General features: G+C 33.5%; 1 protein-coding gene across 1 annotated transcript; it reads right to left on the bottom strand.

Annotated features, from left to right (window-relative positions):
• Positions 1–1,045: 1,045 nt before the first annotated feature.
• LOC106072833 (uncharacterized) lies at positions 1,046–14,442 on the bottom strand. Its single transcript, XM_013233282.2, has 3 exons — positions 14,394–14,442; positions 7,296–8,228; positions 1,046–6,726 (listed from the first exon to the last, which is right to left on the bottom strand). The coding sequence occupies exons 2-3, from the start codon at positions 8,211–8,213 to the stop codon at positions 6,361–6,363; spliced, it is 1,284 nt and encodes a 427-aa protein (XP_013088736.1). The 5' UTR covers positions 8,214–8,228; positions 14,394–14,442; the 3' UTR covers positions 1,046–6,360.
• Between the last annotated feature and the right edge of the window lie 2,224 nt (positions 14,443–16,666).

Raw genomic sequence — 16,666 nt, 5'->3', positions numbered from 1 at the left:
TTATCTTATTAATGCTTATTCCAATATCCTATTAAAATCTTTCATAGTTCAATGAATAATACATATTTTTACATCCTTGTACAAGATTTGAAGTTAAAAAAAAACAGCAATGACTATGACTATGATGAATAAATAAAACATAGGCTATACATATTTAAAAAAAAAAACATGATGTTAATATATTTGTATAAATTCTATTTAAGTAACTCTATATATTTTAAACAGCCTTTACATGTCTACCATTTAAATATGGATTATGATGTGAAAATATAAGTATGTCAACCAAAATGACAAAGTCTCTCTATATATAATATATGAACTATATTTTTTAAAATTGTATTTTTCATCAAGGAAATGAATTTATACAAAAACACAGAAACTTCATTTCTGTAACAAATTTAAAATAAGTTTTAAAAAGAATAACTTAATGTAAATAGTTTTAATATGGCCACTTAGAACAATATTTACTCTAATTGAATTTTTTTAAAAATCACATTTTAATAAAATTGTATTAAATTATGAGTTATGATGAACTCATGAAATTAAATATTAAAAGAGCAATAAATATGACTTCAAATGTGCTAAAAATGAATAAAAAGTTAAGCATACAAATCTCCCCAAAGAGTACATGTGTATTTCACATAAAATTATTCAAAACATAATAAACAGATAGATTTCATAGAAGGCATCAGTTTATATTATTTTTAAAAAAAAAGAAAAACAGAAACAAACAAAACAAAGATAAATGTGTCCATAAAGATTTTGCAAAAAAAAAAAAAAAAAAAAAAAAATTATGATAGAAAAACCCACAAAATTTTTAATTAATATTAATAATAGCATTAATATGACTGATAATATGAATAAAGACATATATATAAAACAACTGAATGATCAGTACATAAACCAAAAATAAAATAATTAATTTCATAAATGAAACAAAAAAAAAATTAATGAGAGTTAACATAATTGAAAATCTAAAAAGTAATTTCACAAAGAACAATTTGTAAGTTTCAAAATTCTACAACTATATACATTCTTTACAATATTGTATAATGTTGGGCAACCATTTATTTACAAAAGAAAATGTAGCTACAATCATTGAAAAAGAAATCACAAACTGTTGTACTAGTATGCCTATTTGAAAAGAGGCTTAAAGATTTTTTTTATTTGGCACACTACCATAAAAAAAACATTTTGTTTGAAAAACTAACTACAAATATGTGAAAGGCTATATTCAAGATAATACATATATCTATTACTAACCATAAGATATTAAAGGAAAGCCTTTCATCCAATAGCAATGATGGAAGCCTGATGTGTCCCAAGCACTAATTAACAATTATGTGAACATATCAGAAACTCCACATTAACTCACCTCTCTCTCTCTATATATATATATATATATATATATATTGCTTTTAAATCTAAATGCCAAAAGTTGGAAAACTTACAAAATGTGTCAGTAAGAGAAGAATTCAATATTAACAAGTTGTGAATATTATATGTAACTTTTTACTTTGCATTAAGCTGTATCTTTGAAACTAATTCAGTAGACAAGTGTCTGAAATATTCTTTATTACTACAATCCCACTTTAATGAAGACTTATTAAAATATTATAGGTACACCACTGTAATAAAGGCCACACCGTGGATACATTTGATAAATAGTCATTACTTTTGAATGCAAACCTGACTAGATTACATTTATCTGCTGACACAAACAAACATCCATATAATATTGTCAGTTGTTAAATATACAATCTAACCTCAAGAACGTGATCACAGCTTAACAGATCCCCCTGCATAACTGCAGTTTAGTTGGCCTACTTCCTATATATTTGTGAAAACACCTTAGTACTTTTTTTTTTGTGTCATCTGCTTAGTATATTCTTATCAGCAATAATAATTTTTCTCAATATGTTGCTCTATAGCTTCTTATTTGTGTGTGTAAAAAAAAACACTAAAGAAATCACTGCATCATAGAGACAAAAGAATCAACATATGAGAAGTCATGGAGGCTCCTGACTCATCTCACAGGGTCAACAGAACTTCAACTTAGACTTGAAAATAACCATGTGCATCAATTAGAAGTCTGCTTGATTTCAAACTAAAAGTGATTAATAAATTTGAAAAATGATGTATAAACTACAAATATATATATATATATATATATATATATATATATATATATATATATATATATATTGTTATGACTTTGCCATGCGCACCACCATCCAGGCTAGTGCAGAGATGCGCACTTCTAGTAACCAAACTAGAACAGGATGTTGACATGAAGAGACTAACGTTTCCGCCCAAGTAGAGAGCCAATATGGAGATGCTGTACTCATGCTGTATGCTGTACTGTTGTGTTTGTCATGTCTCTATGTAAATAAACGTCTATGTCCTCGTTGAGTTGCCTCACTTAAGTTATTACAATTGGTCTCAGAAGTGGGATTATAGGCAACTCAACGAGAGGAGGTAGGCTTTGATTACAATCATGACATATTTGAAGCTATTACATCAGCTCTCAATTAAAGAGATAAGACAAGAGCTTCGGGACAGAGGTTTAAAATACCTCGGTAGCAGGGAAACGCTCACGGCTCGTCTAAGGCAAGCTCTGATCAATGAAGAAGAAGATTCGGAGACCTACAAATTTGAAATTGAACTTGGGATTGTTGAGTTCTTTGGCAGGATACAGGAAGAAATTGATGCAATGCGTGAACAAATTAATAGGATGGGGAGTAAAGTAGATGAAAGTGTATTGCAAGTAGAAGGCAAAATAGACCAAAGTGATAAAATTGTGTCGCTAGCAAAAGGAGGAATAAACTCGTTAGGGAAGGAGCAGTTGCCTGGTCAGGACTGTGGCTGCACAAACAGTGGTGATGGAGGCGCTGGGGATTGGAGCGCTGTCTGTGACTGTGTTGTGGGCAAGTCTGGCGGGGATGACTTTCAAGGCGAGAAACGTGACAACGATTGCTGCGACAATCTGAACGGTATGTTTCAAATTGAAAGGAAAGAAACAAATGAAGAAACAAGAGAAGTCTGTTATGTGCCTCAAGTGTTTGTTCCTGTTGTACCTGTTACCAGTACCTCAATGAGCCGGACAGATCAAGACAACGTTGGGTCTGCGTCCAAGCTTTCTGCTGTGGACCTTAAAGACCTCTGTTTATCTGTCTGTACCTTTGACGAGAATTCAAACCATGAAAGCCTGAAGACCGCTTCTGATTCCTTGCCTTGGATGTCGTTGGGTGAAATTACGAATACGGGCCCCAACAATGGCCGAGACAGAAACAATGAATTGGACTTTGGCAGCTGCATAAGAAAGAACTCGATGCTTGGCAACTGCATCCAGGCGATTGACTTGAACTGTATATGCGGCGTCCTGCGGGGAAAGTGCCCATGCCAAGAAACCCAGCTACAAGATCTGAACTTGACAGAGATGTGTACTTCTGCCCACATCAGTGAGAGTGGCCTGAACGGTTGTGAATTAATTCCAGCGAAACGCAAACCTGATGTAGCCGTGGATGAACATTACAAGGATGCTTCATGGGCATACCTTACAGATGAGGCTGAGAAAGACTATGTGCCTGAAACCATGGCTACCAGTGGGCCTACAACTGTGTCACAAGACATCCATGGAACACATCCGCTGACTCAGCGTCTTGGAACAACAACCCTGGAAACTACAGTGATCGCCACAACCTCCATTTGTGACCACAAATAGTCTCAAGCGTAGACTGGCCAACTGGAAGAAGAGGAAGCGACGGCCTCGGAATACTGTGCAGATGGCCTCGTGGGCAACAGGCTCCCTGCCGTCTGTGGTTCCCACCGATCTACCTCCACCTGAACCGTCAAAGCTCCACTGCAGTGTTTCTTTTCGGGACGAAAAGTGCTAAGACGGGGGCAATGTTATGACTTTGCCATGCGCACCACCATCCAGGCTAGTGCAGAGATGCGCACCACCATCCAGGCTAGTGCAGAGATGCGCACTTCTAGTAACCAAACTAGAACAGGATGTTGACATGAAGAGACTAACGATTCCCGCCCAAGTAGAGAGCCAATATGGAGATGCTGTACTCAAGGCAGATGCCCTTTGTGTTTGTTTGTTATGTCTCTATGTAAATAAACGTCTATGTCCTCGTTGAGTTGCCTCACTTAAGTTATTACAATATCAAAACATCATTTTTGTTTTAGAAATTTGACAAATATAAATACATTAATAATTAAAAAGAATATTTTAGTGTTTAATTATTATTTTTTCTAAAAGTCAGAATAAGAAAAAAGTGTTTGGTTCAGCACATTTACCCAATTAGCTTACTTTTGAAAAGAATCAATTCTTGACTATAATCTATACATTTTAAAGGAGCTAATAGTTTGTTCTTTGATGTAATCTTTCAACTGATTAGTCAACTTTATTACACAAGCTAATAACCCTAACTCATTGCCATATATATAGAAAACTGTAGATAACAAATGTATTATTTTCATACAGTTAATTAGTTAAATACAAAATCAGTTTTTCCATTTTTATCTTACAAAATATTTTTATATTAGTAATTATTAATGAATGTTCAATTAAAATCTGATACTTTTTAAGAGCACTTTAGACAAAGGTAAATTCAGAACTAGGAGGACAGTTGTAAATATATCTACCATTCTTTGCCATAAATGTACTGATCTGTGCATACATATGGCAAAAATTGGTAGATATTTATAGTGCACAATGAGAAAGCCATTAACCCTTAATTTAAAAAAAAAAAAATAATTCAATGCTATCATAATAGTAGGGTTACAGTTACTGGCTAGAGCAGTGCTTCTCAAAATTTTACTGGTGGCGCTTCCCTAAACGAAAATAAATTATGATCGTGCACCCTTAAGCCAGCATGGAAACGGAAGCAATGCTGTAGACTCCCATGCTATGGTCAGGGAGGAATGTAATTTTTAATTAAAAAGGAATGGAAAAAAAATAAATAAATTTAGAGTTCTTTCCAGTTAAAAAAAAAAAAAAATTTAGAGTTCTTTGTATACTAGAAAAAGTCCTTACTGCAATTAGTATATTAGTATCGCTCAATTCAGCAAGGGGTTCGGGGAGCACTGTAAGCTGTTATGGCCAGATTAGGAATTATTGGTTTCGGAAACAGGGGAAGTTTTTACTTAATGACAATGACGTGACTATTAAAAAAAGGATAGGGTTTTAGAGTCAGAACGAAATATAAGTCGACATAAACAGATGGCCTTCATGTCAGTGTAGTAATAAGTAGCATTTTATGAACGTAGCTGACATACTACGGTTCCCTTCATTGTTATTAAACTTGTTCAATATTCAGTTTCAGCGTTGACTAACTTCTATTGATTGTTCGGCCTTTCGCCGGTGTTAATGGATTCTACATTTTGTTGAGTGTTGCCACCATATGGTTTGTTTGCATTCGACACCCACGAAACGCCTACGCCTAACAAAGCTCAGGGTCTGGGGGTTCACTCTGGGGCCAACATTTTTTTCTGTTTTCTGAACTTCAGAAATTCTTTCTCTTGGTGTCTACAATGTTTTTTCTCATAGTAAAGGAGGGCAAGTCAAAAAATTTTAATATAAAAAAGTTGGAAGAATTTCAAATATTTCAATACAAGAAATTCGCTAAGAATCAGGTTAGCAGAGACTTTTTGAAACGGCTTCTTCAAAGAGTCAATATTGCTGCAGACGTCTCACGTGAAAGCTGAATACATTTTAAAAAGGTCCTCATTAGAAGATGTAACGATGTCTCTTACTTTAAAAAAATTAATTTAAATATTATACAAAAATTATGCCCCTAGAAGATAAATTTACTGGCACCCCACCCCCCAGCCAGGACATTACACCCCACAGTTTGAGAAACACTGGGCTAGAGGGTCACCTACCCCTGAATATTTATGATGCAAGACTTGCATTTCAACCTACTGGTATTGTAAGATGAAGTAAAATTCTGTTATAAAAACATTTTTATAAAACCTATAGAAACCTGTTTTACCTATACATTTTTTTAGATAAGGCTAGTAGGAAAGACAACATAAGAATACAATAAGCAGCATATATATAGTTTATATATAATTTAATTAACTATTTACAGTAATTTCTCTACAACAGTTTTCCAAAGGATTGTCCCACCCCATTGCCTTGAAACAAGAACTCTTGCAAATGTCCTTAAACATAGCATCTAAAACATAACTTGATAAATCTATATCTCTAATTGATAAAAAGAAAAAGCAATCTTATTTAAAAAAAAAAACAAAAAACAACATATATTCAATACAACTACACCATGAGACATTTTTAAAATTGAAAATGTAAACAAAAATAATTTAGATGAAACTATCGAAACATTATAGCTACATACCATACATCTCTTTACCACCACTAGTTTTATGCTTAGGACACCAACAAAGAGTACTTAATAAATTGCTGAGTTCTATTGAAGGATGATCAATAGTTTCCATTTCCAAAATGTGCCCATTGATGTTTTTCAGCTGTGCAGCACCCACTGAAAGCACTGAGAACATGCAAGGCATTTCTGGTGTCTGTTGCTGGAAAAAATTCCTTTTCAATGGCTTGGGCAATATTCGAAGTTTTAACAAATTAGGTGTTGTTATTCTCTGAAGATAAAAGCCACAGCACAAGGACACATCTAATACTACCAAAGATGCAGATTCGATTTGATATAATCTCATGACACTATCCCCTGTTGGAATAGAAACCTGCAACAACACCAAATGTCAACTTAATCATTAGTAATATTACCATAAAGCTTAGAACATATATATAGAAATAATTGTGTTTGATACTATTTGTTTTATTACAACTTTTGTATAGCACATTTTCCTTGCTCCAGTAAAATCTCTCTTGGAAATCTAGAGAGGGGGTGTTTGAGAGAAGGTTTCAGTGCTGATTTTAGACATTGAGCAAAACATTTCATGTCAAAGCTCCAATTAAAAATTCCTAGCCTGCATCCCAATTTGAACTTAACCTTCTCAGCTAGGTAGTCAAGTGGGGTTTTTGTCACACATCCCACAATATTAATAAAACTATAGATTCCTCTCTCTTAGCTTACACAATAAAACTTTTTTTTAGGCAATGTAATAACAGTTCTATTATAATCCCATTATTGATTTTTAAATGAAATGGGTGAATACTCAAAATTTGCACGAAATACTGCTCTTTTTCAAATATTAACTATATATTTCACAGATAAGCAGTACTCTTTCTATTTTGAAATAAAATCTATTGACTAATATGTTTTTAAAATATACAAATTAAATATAATTACCTGAAGCAATAATTTTTTTAAATGTACCAGGCTTTTAGTCAACTTGTTCATGTGTTCTTGTGTGAACGTGTGGTTGTAGGTGCCATACTTTTCTAAAACAAGATTTTCTAGTTTGACCAGTTTGCAAAGATTTTCTACATTAGGTTCAGTCCAATCAAATGGCATGATCAGTGTTGTTAACTGTGTAGCAACATTAACAAAGTCCTGAAACATCCTAAAAAACATTCGCTGGCGCTGGCGACATCTATACAATATGTCTTGAGATGGTTCATTAACAGTTCTTAAATTAGATCTTGATGGACTCTCTTTCCAATTAATATCTGCATATGTTAATGACTTCAAGTCAGCACTTAATAGAAACCTTTCCACTACAGTGTAAAATTGGTCTGTTGGATGGCTAATATCAAGGCAGAATTGGAATTTTTTTACTATTGGACGCAAGCGAGAAAGAAAAGCACTAAATGAAAACAATCTTTTTCTAAAGCAATGGTGGCAAACTGGTTCAGTATGAGTTGGTCCGTTTCGATCTCTAGGTAAACAAGTGTATGGAAGTTCATTCAAACTAATAACATTCCACCATTGCGGATTAGAAATAGATTTATGCCAACTACGGCATACTAGCATACTGCGGCCTAAGTCACACTGTTTAAGGAAACTCCAGATCTTGATTTTGCATAAATCAGGCAAGTCCTGAAAAGGAAAACATGATTCACGATTGTCTAAAGGCATATCGGAATCACAGACTTCCTCTTCACTGAGAGATGAATCCATGACTGAAGGAAAGCAAGTGTTAAGGCTAGTAACACTTAGACTGCATTGATTTTCTTGTGGTAGGCCACTCAATGTATCCTCCTTTTTGCTGGATTTCTTTCTTCCTTTTCTGCTAACCTGGATACTAGCTGGCCTCCCAGCACTCATGTTTATATTATTAGCCTGAAATAAAACAAAGTTTATTTAACTGGATATAAAAATTAATTTCACTGTCTAACATTAGATTGATTAAGATTAACCCTCATTAACATAAAAATAGAAATTATTTAGTAAAATCTGAACAACATTCTTGAAGTGGCCCTTGTGAAAATCAATATAACATTATTTTGACAAATAAAAGAAGTTAAATTTTTAAAACATATTAAAAAACAAATATTTCCCTTAAAAAGCAATGTTACTTTTTTAAAGTACATAGCATATAGATGTTTTTAATAGTCCATCTGATTTTATGTCTCTTTTTACACCAACTTAATTATAACAATTTATTAACATTCTTTCCATGTGCTATATCTCCTTTCTCTATTTGTGACTGACGTCAAGACAATGTTGTTGGTCAGACATAGCACTTTCTTTTGTCAACATTATTCACCTTACTGTGATTATTTTGTGATTCCACATTTCACTTTGTTACAGTATTCAGGTGATTAGGATTAGTGAGGTAGGGAGCTTCTGTTTCCATACTGTGAGAGGTGAAGAGCATTAATTTTACCCCAACCCAACCTCCTTCAGCACATTTTCCTTCTTTAATTCAATAGGCCACACATCACAAGGACATTGGTTAGACCAGAAGATTCTCTCAATGGTTGATGTTACTAGCATACATACAAACCAAAAAACTATTTTAAAATTATAATTTGTATGCCACTGGTGTAGCCCCAGTCAAACCTCTTTACATTGCACTAAGAGATTCCCTAAATACTGCTCATTACAAGTCTTAAATGTGCATTTTATAATGTATTCATATGTATAATACCCTGTATGTTTAAAATAATCTGCAGAATACACATCTTTTGTATATTTTTATTCACATAAATCAAAATAAACAAATACATAAACTTAAAAACATAGATACATACATAAACATATACACATAAATGTAACTATCTCCTGTATATTTAAGAAATCTGTAAACTGAAAAAAAGTAATCTCTAGTTTTGTGTTATAACCAGAAAAAAAAAAGCGGTATACTATAAATTAAATATGAAAATATATCTTTTACAAAGTTCTTTTTTTTCTTTAAATCAATGTTGTTGTTTTTTTTATGTCTTTGAGTACTTGTTTGTTTGTTTAACATGTTTCGGATGTTCCTTCAGAGTTGAAGATAGTTTACTTCCTAGTCCAAACCTCCCGCAGGACGACTGGGGATGGGAGCGGGCAGGGTTTGAACTCGGGACCATCGATAAATCCAAACGACAGTCCAGCGTGCAAACATCGATATGCACTAATTGTACCCATTTTAAAAGCTTGATTTTATGACATATATAGCTTGATGCTAATAGTATTATTGCGTCTGTCGCAGGACAAAAGGAGTGGAATGTATTCAGTTGTGTTTTTTTTTTCCAGATGCCCCATTCTATTAACTTCTGAATTATGTGTTATAAACCAATACATAGCGCATGTGCTTGATGTGAAGAGATATTAATAAAACGAAAGGGCAAAGGGGGAGGTATAGAATGTAGATATGGTACCGGTATTTTGAAATAAAAATGTCTTGTATTTTATAATTTAAAAAAAGGGGGGGGGAGAGAAACATTCAAGACACTGTATCCAGAGATCATCAATAATTGATCGACCATTAGAATGTGATGTCAGCCTCAAATACATAGAGTCAGTTGTGCTTTTCGATCTAGACGTGTGGCGCCGGGTCTATAAAATTTTATATATATATTTTTTATGCCATAAAGTATGATAAAGCTCATAATGCACTACAAAGATACTCCTTTGAAACATCACAAATACACAAAATAATAACAATAACACATTTAACCACTCTCTTATTCTGCCTACACCCCCTTATCCGCGCTTCTTCTTACACAATTCCACTCTCCAACATTCACACTTTTTCAGTGCAAAGTAACAACGTAAATTTCAAGACTCAATCTAAACGCAGCCACCAGACTAACACACAACAAAAACAAAAAAAATGGTCAGTGATAGCGTAACACACAGGTGTAAACCAGGCCATCAACACAGTCCCAAAACATTGTTCAAGTTGTAGTAAGAACAATGTTGAGGGGAAAGGGGGAGGAGCCATCAGTCGAGTACCTACGGTCAAGCCGCTAATTAGGTCACAAACACTAGGCATGATAGATACGTAGTATATATAGATATGTTGTTTGTGTGTGTGTGTGTGTGTGTGACAAAATATACTAAGCGTGCTCTAAAATACGTTTTTTTTTGTGGTCAACCAGGTGGTTTAGGGAGGGCGGATCTATCTACATTTATAGGTAACATAGCTCACAAGCTACCATAGCTTTTCAGCTCCCCCCCCCCTCCCACGCCCCGATCGAAAAATATCTAGCACTGACTTTTGGGCTGTTACATACACTGAGCGTGCTAGATCGGCGGCTAGTTACGTAGGGCCGCGTACCGTATGTTTTGTTTTTAGGTCAACCAAGTAAACTGTTGTGTCCTGCAATGACTTGGGGAGGGCGGGATTATCTATTGGCTACCAAAGCTTATTAGGTTCTCCCCAAAATAAATAATATCTGGATTTATTAATGGCCTTATATCTCAAAATAGCTTAGACCTAAATAAGTACTGGTACGGTAATGTGTCGGTAATGCGTTACTGGGCTTAGCACAGTCAGTTTCTAAGCATAGCTGATCAGTGATAGATTCTTTCGAATACTTTGATGTGGAGCATGTGAAAATGACTAAAATCTGTCGGTCTTGACATGGCGTAAAAAGAAAATGATATAAATAAAAAAAAATATAGATTATAACACTTTTGAAACACCATACTTTTCACAAAATTTTAAGATTATAACACTTTTAAAGCACCATACTTCTCGTGTGTTAGATAGTTTCTTGATATGTTCGATAAGATAAGATATCTGTAAAACGATGTTCAATAATTAAAGCTTTTGAAAGCATCGACCTGACCCACTTTAACATCAAATATAAGTTTAACTATGAGTAGTAATAGAATAAAACATGTCTACTTTTTAAGAAAAATGGATGAGGAATTCATAGATACAATCAGTTTTTTTCTAGGTCTAATTTTTACGGAGATACACAAATTCAAACATAAAAAATGTCGGCGACTGAGCTTAACTTGTTCGATAAACGTAAGTTACTGTAGTTAGAATAGAGTTAGATCTAACAGTTAGATTTGGATCTATGGTAGATTCTTATAACTGAACACCGACTTTCGGGAACTAGGTCAATTTTTTATTTTATTTTTTTATTTGGTGAAGGTTTAACTTACAAAAAAAAAACTGAAAGCAGATTCTTATTCTGCAACTAAAGGACTATAAAAATAGCTGTGTTCCTTTGTATTACCACCCATAGTCAAGATTTTATTTTAAAATAAATTGGGTCACCTCATGCTCCTATTTTGAACACAGTTTTTGGGATTTCTCCTTTAGTTGAACAGTGAGCACCGGTGTTGAACACCACTATAATAATAATAATAATAATAATAATCTTTATTATCCGTAAGGAAATTTGTCTTACAATTTGTGCATTACACCAAACAAAAAACATTATAACTATAAGAAACCAAAGTGTACATTCACACCAGACGCACTCATAATTTACATGTGACAAAGTTTATACCAGATTGTTCTTATTTAATGATTTGATTGCCAGGGGAACAAAAGAGTGTTTGTGTCTGTTTGTCTTTGCTATCAGTGTCTTGTATCTCTTTTGTGATGGTAAAATCACAAAATCCTGACACAAAGGGTGATTCTTTATTTCGAGGACCTTGTTAGCTTTTTTATAGATGTTTGTCTCAAACAACTGCCCAAATGGGGTTTGTTTTTTGCCAATGATTTTGCCAGCAGCATTTAGGATTCTATTAAGTTTATTTTTATTTTTAATGCTCAGATTGCCATACCAGGCAGTGATATTGAAACTTAAAATATTGCAGATGTGAGCGTGATAAAACATAGCCAAGGCCTTTTCGCTAACATTAAACGAGGACAGTTTTCTTAGTAGTCGTAATCTTTGCTGCCCTTTTTTGCTGATATAATCAGTATTTGCAGTAAAATTTAGTTTATTGTCTAGGATAGTACCAAGGTATTTAAAGGTTTGCACAATTTCAATAGTCTCTCCAGCTACAGAAACAATATCATTTTCCTTCTTTTCCCTACGAAAATCGATTATCATTTCTTTGGTTTTTTTTACATTTAATAATAAAAAATTATCTTTACAGTATTCCTCAATGTGTTCTAGTTCTTTGAAATACTCATTTACGTCTGAGCTCTCTGAGAGCAGGGCAAGAAGAGCCGCATCATCAGCGAATTTTGTGAAGGAGCAACAAGAACTATCGGATTGAAAATCATTGGTGTACAAAATGAACCACAATGGCGATGTTACAGCCCCCTGGGGCGCCCCTGTGTTAACTATGCGTTCATTAGATATAACATTGTTTACCCTAACCCTCTGAGCTCTCTGGGTCAAAAATTCATTAGCCCATAGTATTATGTATGGACTAATCTGCAACGCTTTCATCTTTTCAATGAGTAAATGAAGTTGTATAGTGTTAAAAGCTGATGAGAAATCCATAAAGAGCAATCTTACATAAGTGTTCGGTAAGTCCAGATGTTTGTAGACACAGTTTAAAATATTTAGGATGGCATCGTCTACACCTCTCTCTCTATATATATATATTAAATATATATATATATATATATTATATATATATATATATATATATATATATTATATATATATATATATATATTATATATATATATATATATATATATATATATATATCGTATTTAGTTTATTTATTTAAATACTTATATAATCTATGTGTAGAAACAGACAGAAATAAATTTATATAGATTATAGAGCTATAAATTAATTATTTTAATTTAATAAACGTGATATTTTCTACTCTAGGCTACTTGTATTTTCTCTGTCTTTATTTTAACTCCCATCCAAGGACCCTCTTCTTGTTTTCATAATTTGGATGTTTGTTTTGTGAAACCTTAACATCCCCTCCCTCACATAGATGCTTATAATTCTTTTCATGACTCTCTCCCCCTTCCCTCCACTGCCTGTTGGATAGTTTGTGACACTACTCGCTAAGTGTATACCTCTCCTCACCGCCAGCTTATCTTGCGTGATCACATGCAGTAGGCATGGTCTCTGGCTTCAAATTAGCAGCCCACACCTTTTCTTTCATTCATAAGTTATATATTCTAGATATCTCTATCTAGGTCATGTTTATTCATTGAAAAAAATCATAGATTTATTAATCCCAATAATATTTCTTAATACGATTTTGCTGTGTTCAAAAAGGAGAATGAGCTGAATTCATTATTATTTGTTTGGACACCCCCTTTTTTAATTTTATTTAACAGCTAACGGTATAAATGTGATTGGAATGTCTTTCTAAAGATGTTTGGAAGCTTATTTTGATATGCCCATCAGCCTACGATCAAACAGGCTCATGATATAGCCTTCATCCCTTATATGGGTATGAATTGCCGGGGGAGGTTAAAACAACAGCTTTACATACATGGTTACCGAGAATCTAAATAACTGCCATCTGCTTTGGAAAAACGGAACAAAATTACCGGAACGTATCTAAAATTGGACATGCGCAGTCCCGAAACGTTTTTAGCTCCAAACATAAAAACAAATGAATTACAAACAAAAAAAAGCGACCCGTTCAAAAATGAGAATTCAATGGGGTGTTCAAACTATATAAGAGCCTCCTCTAAGTCTAAGTCTTAAGTTACTCAATTTCAATTAGTCTAGAGTCTAGATCTATCAATACTCATAATCGTAATGATATTGATACTCATGGTCATACTCATGATAAATCATATTAATTAATAATAATTAAATGATACTCATTCTCAACTGAGTATCTCTGAATCTCATTCTCAGTATGATACTCACTGGCATTACTTTTTTTTACTACACTAGTACACTAACACTTGTCTTCTAAGTTGTCTTGATTATAAAGATTTAAAAGTAATAAAAGAATATTAAAGTTAAAGCACCGCTGCACTGCATCGGTAGTCTAGATCAATGCAAAGTTAATGGCATAATAACGAAGATTGATCTATCTACTGTCTGGTAGATCTTTATAGACTACAGAGAGATCTAGATCTATCTATATCTACATCAATTTTATGTTGCCTACCTTAGTGCCTACATTTTCAGCTCTGCTAGCTAACTTGGGATTTAGGGAAAAGAAGATGCCGAAACATGTAATCGATACCAAAGTATTGAATGTTTTTTATGTGAACAACTTTAAAACATTTGCTCTAATAATATTTTATACTTCGCGAAAAATTGATTAATTTCAGTGTTTTCAAATAACACAGCACAATAAGCTTAATGGCTTAATCTTATCTAGACTTTGTTTGTAGTGATGTATTTTAGAGTTTTAAAAAATGAAATATGAAATACATCTGCCGCAATCTGCGCTACATTAGCAACATGTGAAAAATATTGTAAATTTATTGATATTTTAAAGTAAAATGTTTTTTTTTCTGAATTATTATTAGATTATTTTTTTTTAACTTGATTATAGATTTAGATCTATATAGATCTATATCTATTTAACTACTGATGAGCCCATTTTACTACCCCCCCCCCCAAGTATCGTTCAAAAATAGCACAGGACTATCGATACTAATATATATTAATTTTACGATCCGGAAATTCTGTCATACTATGAATCTATATTGGTCTTTATTTGTCGCGGTTCCATTTCTATTGATTTATAGAGCCAGCCAGCTCTAGTCTAGATAAGATACGGTATAGATCTAATCTAGATTTATGTATATATTCTTTCCAGAAAAAAAAAATTAATGATTACCATGGCAAATTCATTTTTCGTCGTCTTCATAGAATTAGATCTATGTATCTTGGAGAAAAGGGTGTGGACTAGGAAATATATAGATTTATAGCTTATTTTTTTTTTTAAATATTGTGAATTTTGAAGTAAAAGATATTATATGTACTTTATATAATAATAGGCCTACTTTTCAGGCCAAAAGAAAATCCGCTGCCGAGGACAGACGGCGGACAATGGTTTTGTTTGCCATGGATGTGGCAAAATATGTAGGTCACAGCTGGGGCTGCATAGCCACTGGAACCTTCTACTTCTGCATTCCTCCGTATAATGTTCGGATTCGAAGACAAGCCTTAGGCATATTATTATTACAGGCTATATGGTTTATAATGATGGCTTCCCATTTAGCGAACCCTGTTTAGAAAGGTTGCTATACCCGTTTTTCTCTGTAACTAAAAATGCTCTTGAAAATCCGATTTTACCAACACTCGTATCGTTCTTAAAAGGCGCAATTGATAGGGGCCTACTCTCACTAGCGGATCCAGAACTTTGGAGTGGGGGGGGGCGATTTTTTCCAAACACTAACGCCCAGTAAACCCTAACCCCATGCATAAACGTGCGTACAGCATATATAAATTGGGGCCTATATATATATGAGAATAAAATAAAGAAGTGTTTCTCAACCTTCAGCGAAAAACAAACAAACCCAGTCATGTTGAGGCCTTTCTCTTGCAAACTTGGGGGTCTGGGGGAGCGCAGTAAACGTTCATAGTGGGGTTGGGGGCGAAGCCCCGACGTCTAAAGCGTTTTCTTGCATTCTTCACTGCAGTAACGCATTCTCCTGACATCTACAGCGTATTATTCATCATTGAGGTTCGGGGCGTTTTCTTGCATTCTTAACTAAAGAAACGCATTCTCCTGACCTAAAGCTCATTAATCATCCTATTATAAAGTAGGCCCTACCTTTTGAATAATGTTGAAAAATATTCTAATATGAATTTATAGATATTTACATATTCGATAAATAATATTCAATAAAATTCAAGCATAAATTGTGAGTTATAGTCCCAAATTTATTTAACTAGAAAAATATCAGATTGAGTAACGGTTGGAAAAAGGCAACCAGGAAAAGATCATCTGGGTTTAGAACTCATCTCAATCGTGACTCTTATACTGAAAATTTCGTTTGAATTATAACTTTTCCAAAGCAAAGTCGTTCTTAAAATAATTATGATAAATTCATGTGAAAGTACATAAACTCTGTCTATAAAGGGGAGGCTCGCTCCTTTTTATAATTTCTTCTAATGATTGCAATTGGCATTAAAGAATAGGGGTGGGGAGACTCGATATAAGAATTTAATTTATAGCATATATAAATTATATATGTGACAGATTTTTTTTTTAATTTCTTAACTAAAATACAAAAAATAAAAAGTATTGGTTTGTCCGATGGGGGGAAGGTGATTGCATGTATCGCCCCTCCCACGTGGTAGGCCTACAACCCTTTTTCATTGTATATTTACTAATGGTAAAATTTGAGATCAGAGTATTTATATTATATAGATATTCAACTAATTTTGTTCACAAACTTTGATTTCTCCATAAAAAATAGGACC

This window comes from Biomphalaria glabrata, chromosome 1, assembly GCF_947242115.1.
Source record: "Biomphalaria glabrata chromosome 1, xgBioGlab47.1, whole genome shotgun sequence".
In the NCBI taxonomy this organism is placed as follows: Eukaryota; Metazoa; Mollusca; class Gastropoda; family Planorbidae; genus Biomphalaria; species Biomphalaria glabrata.
This window is presented reverse-complemented; position numbering and strand designations above follow the sequence as displayed.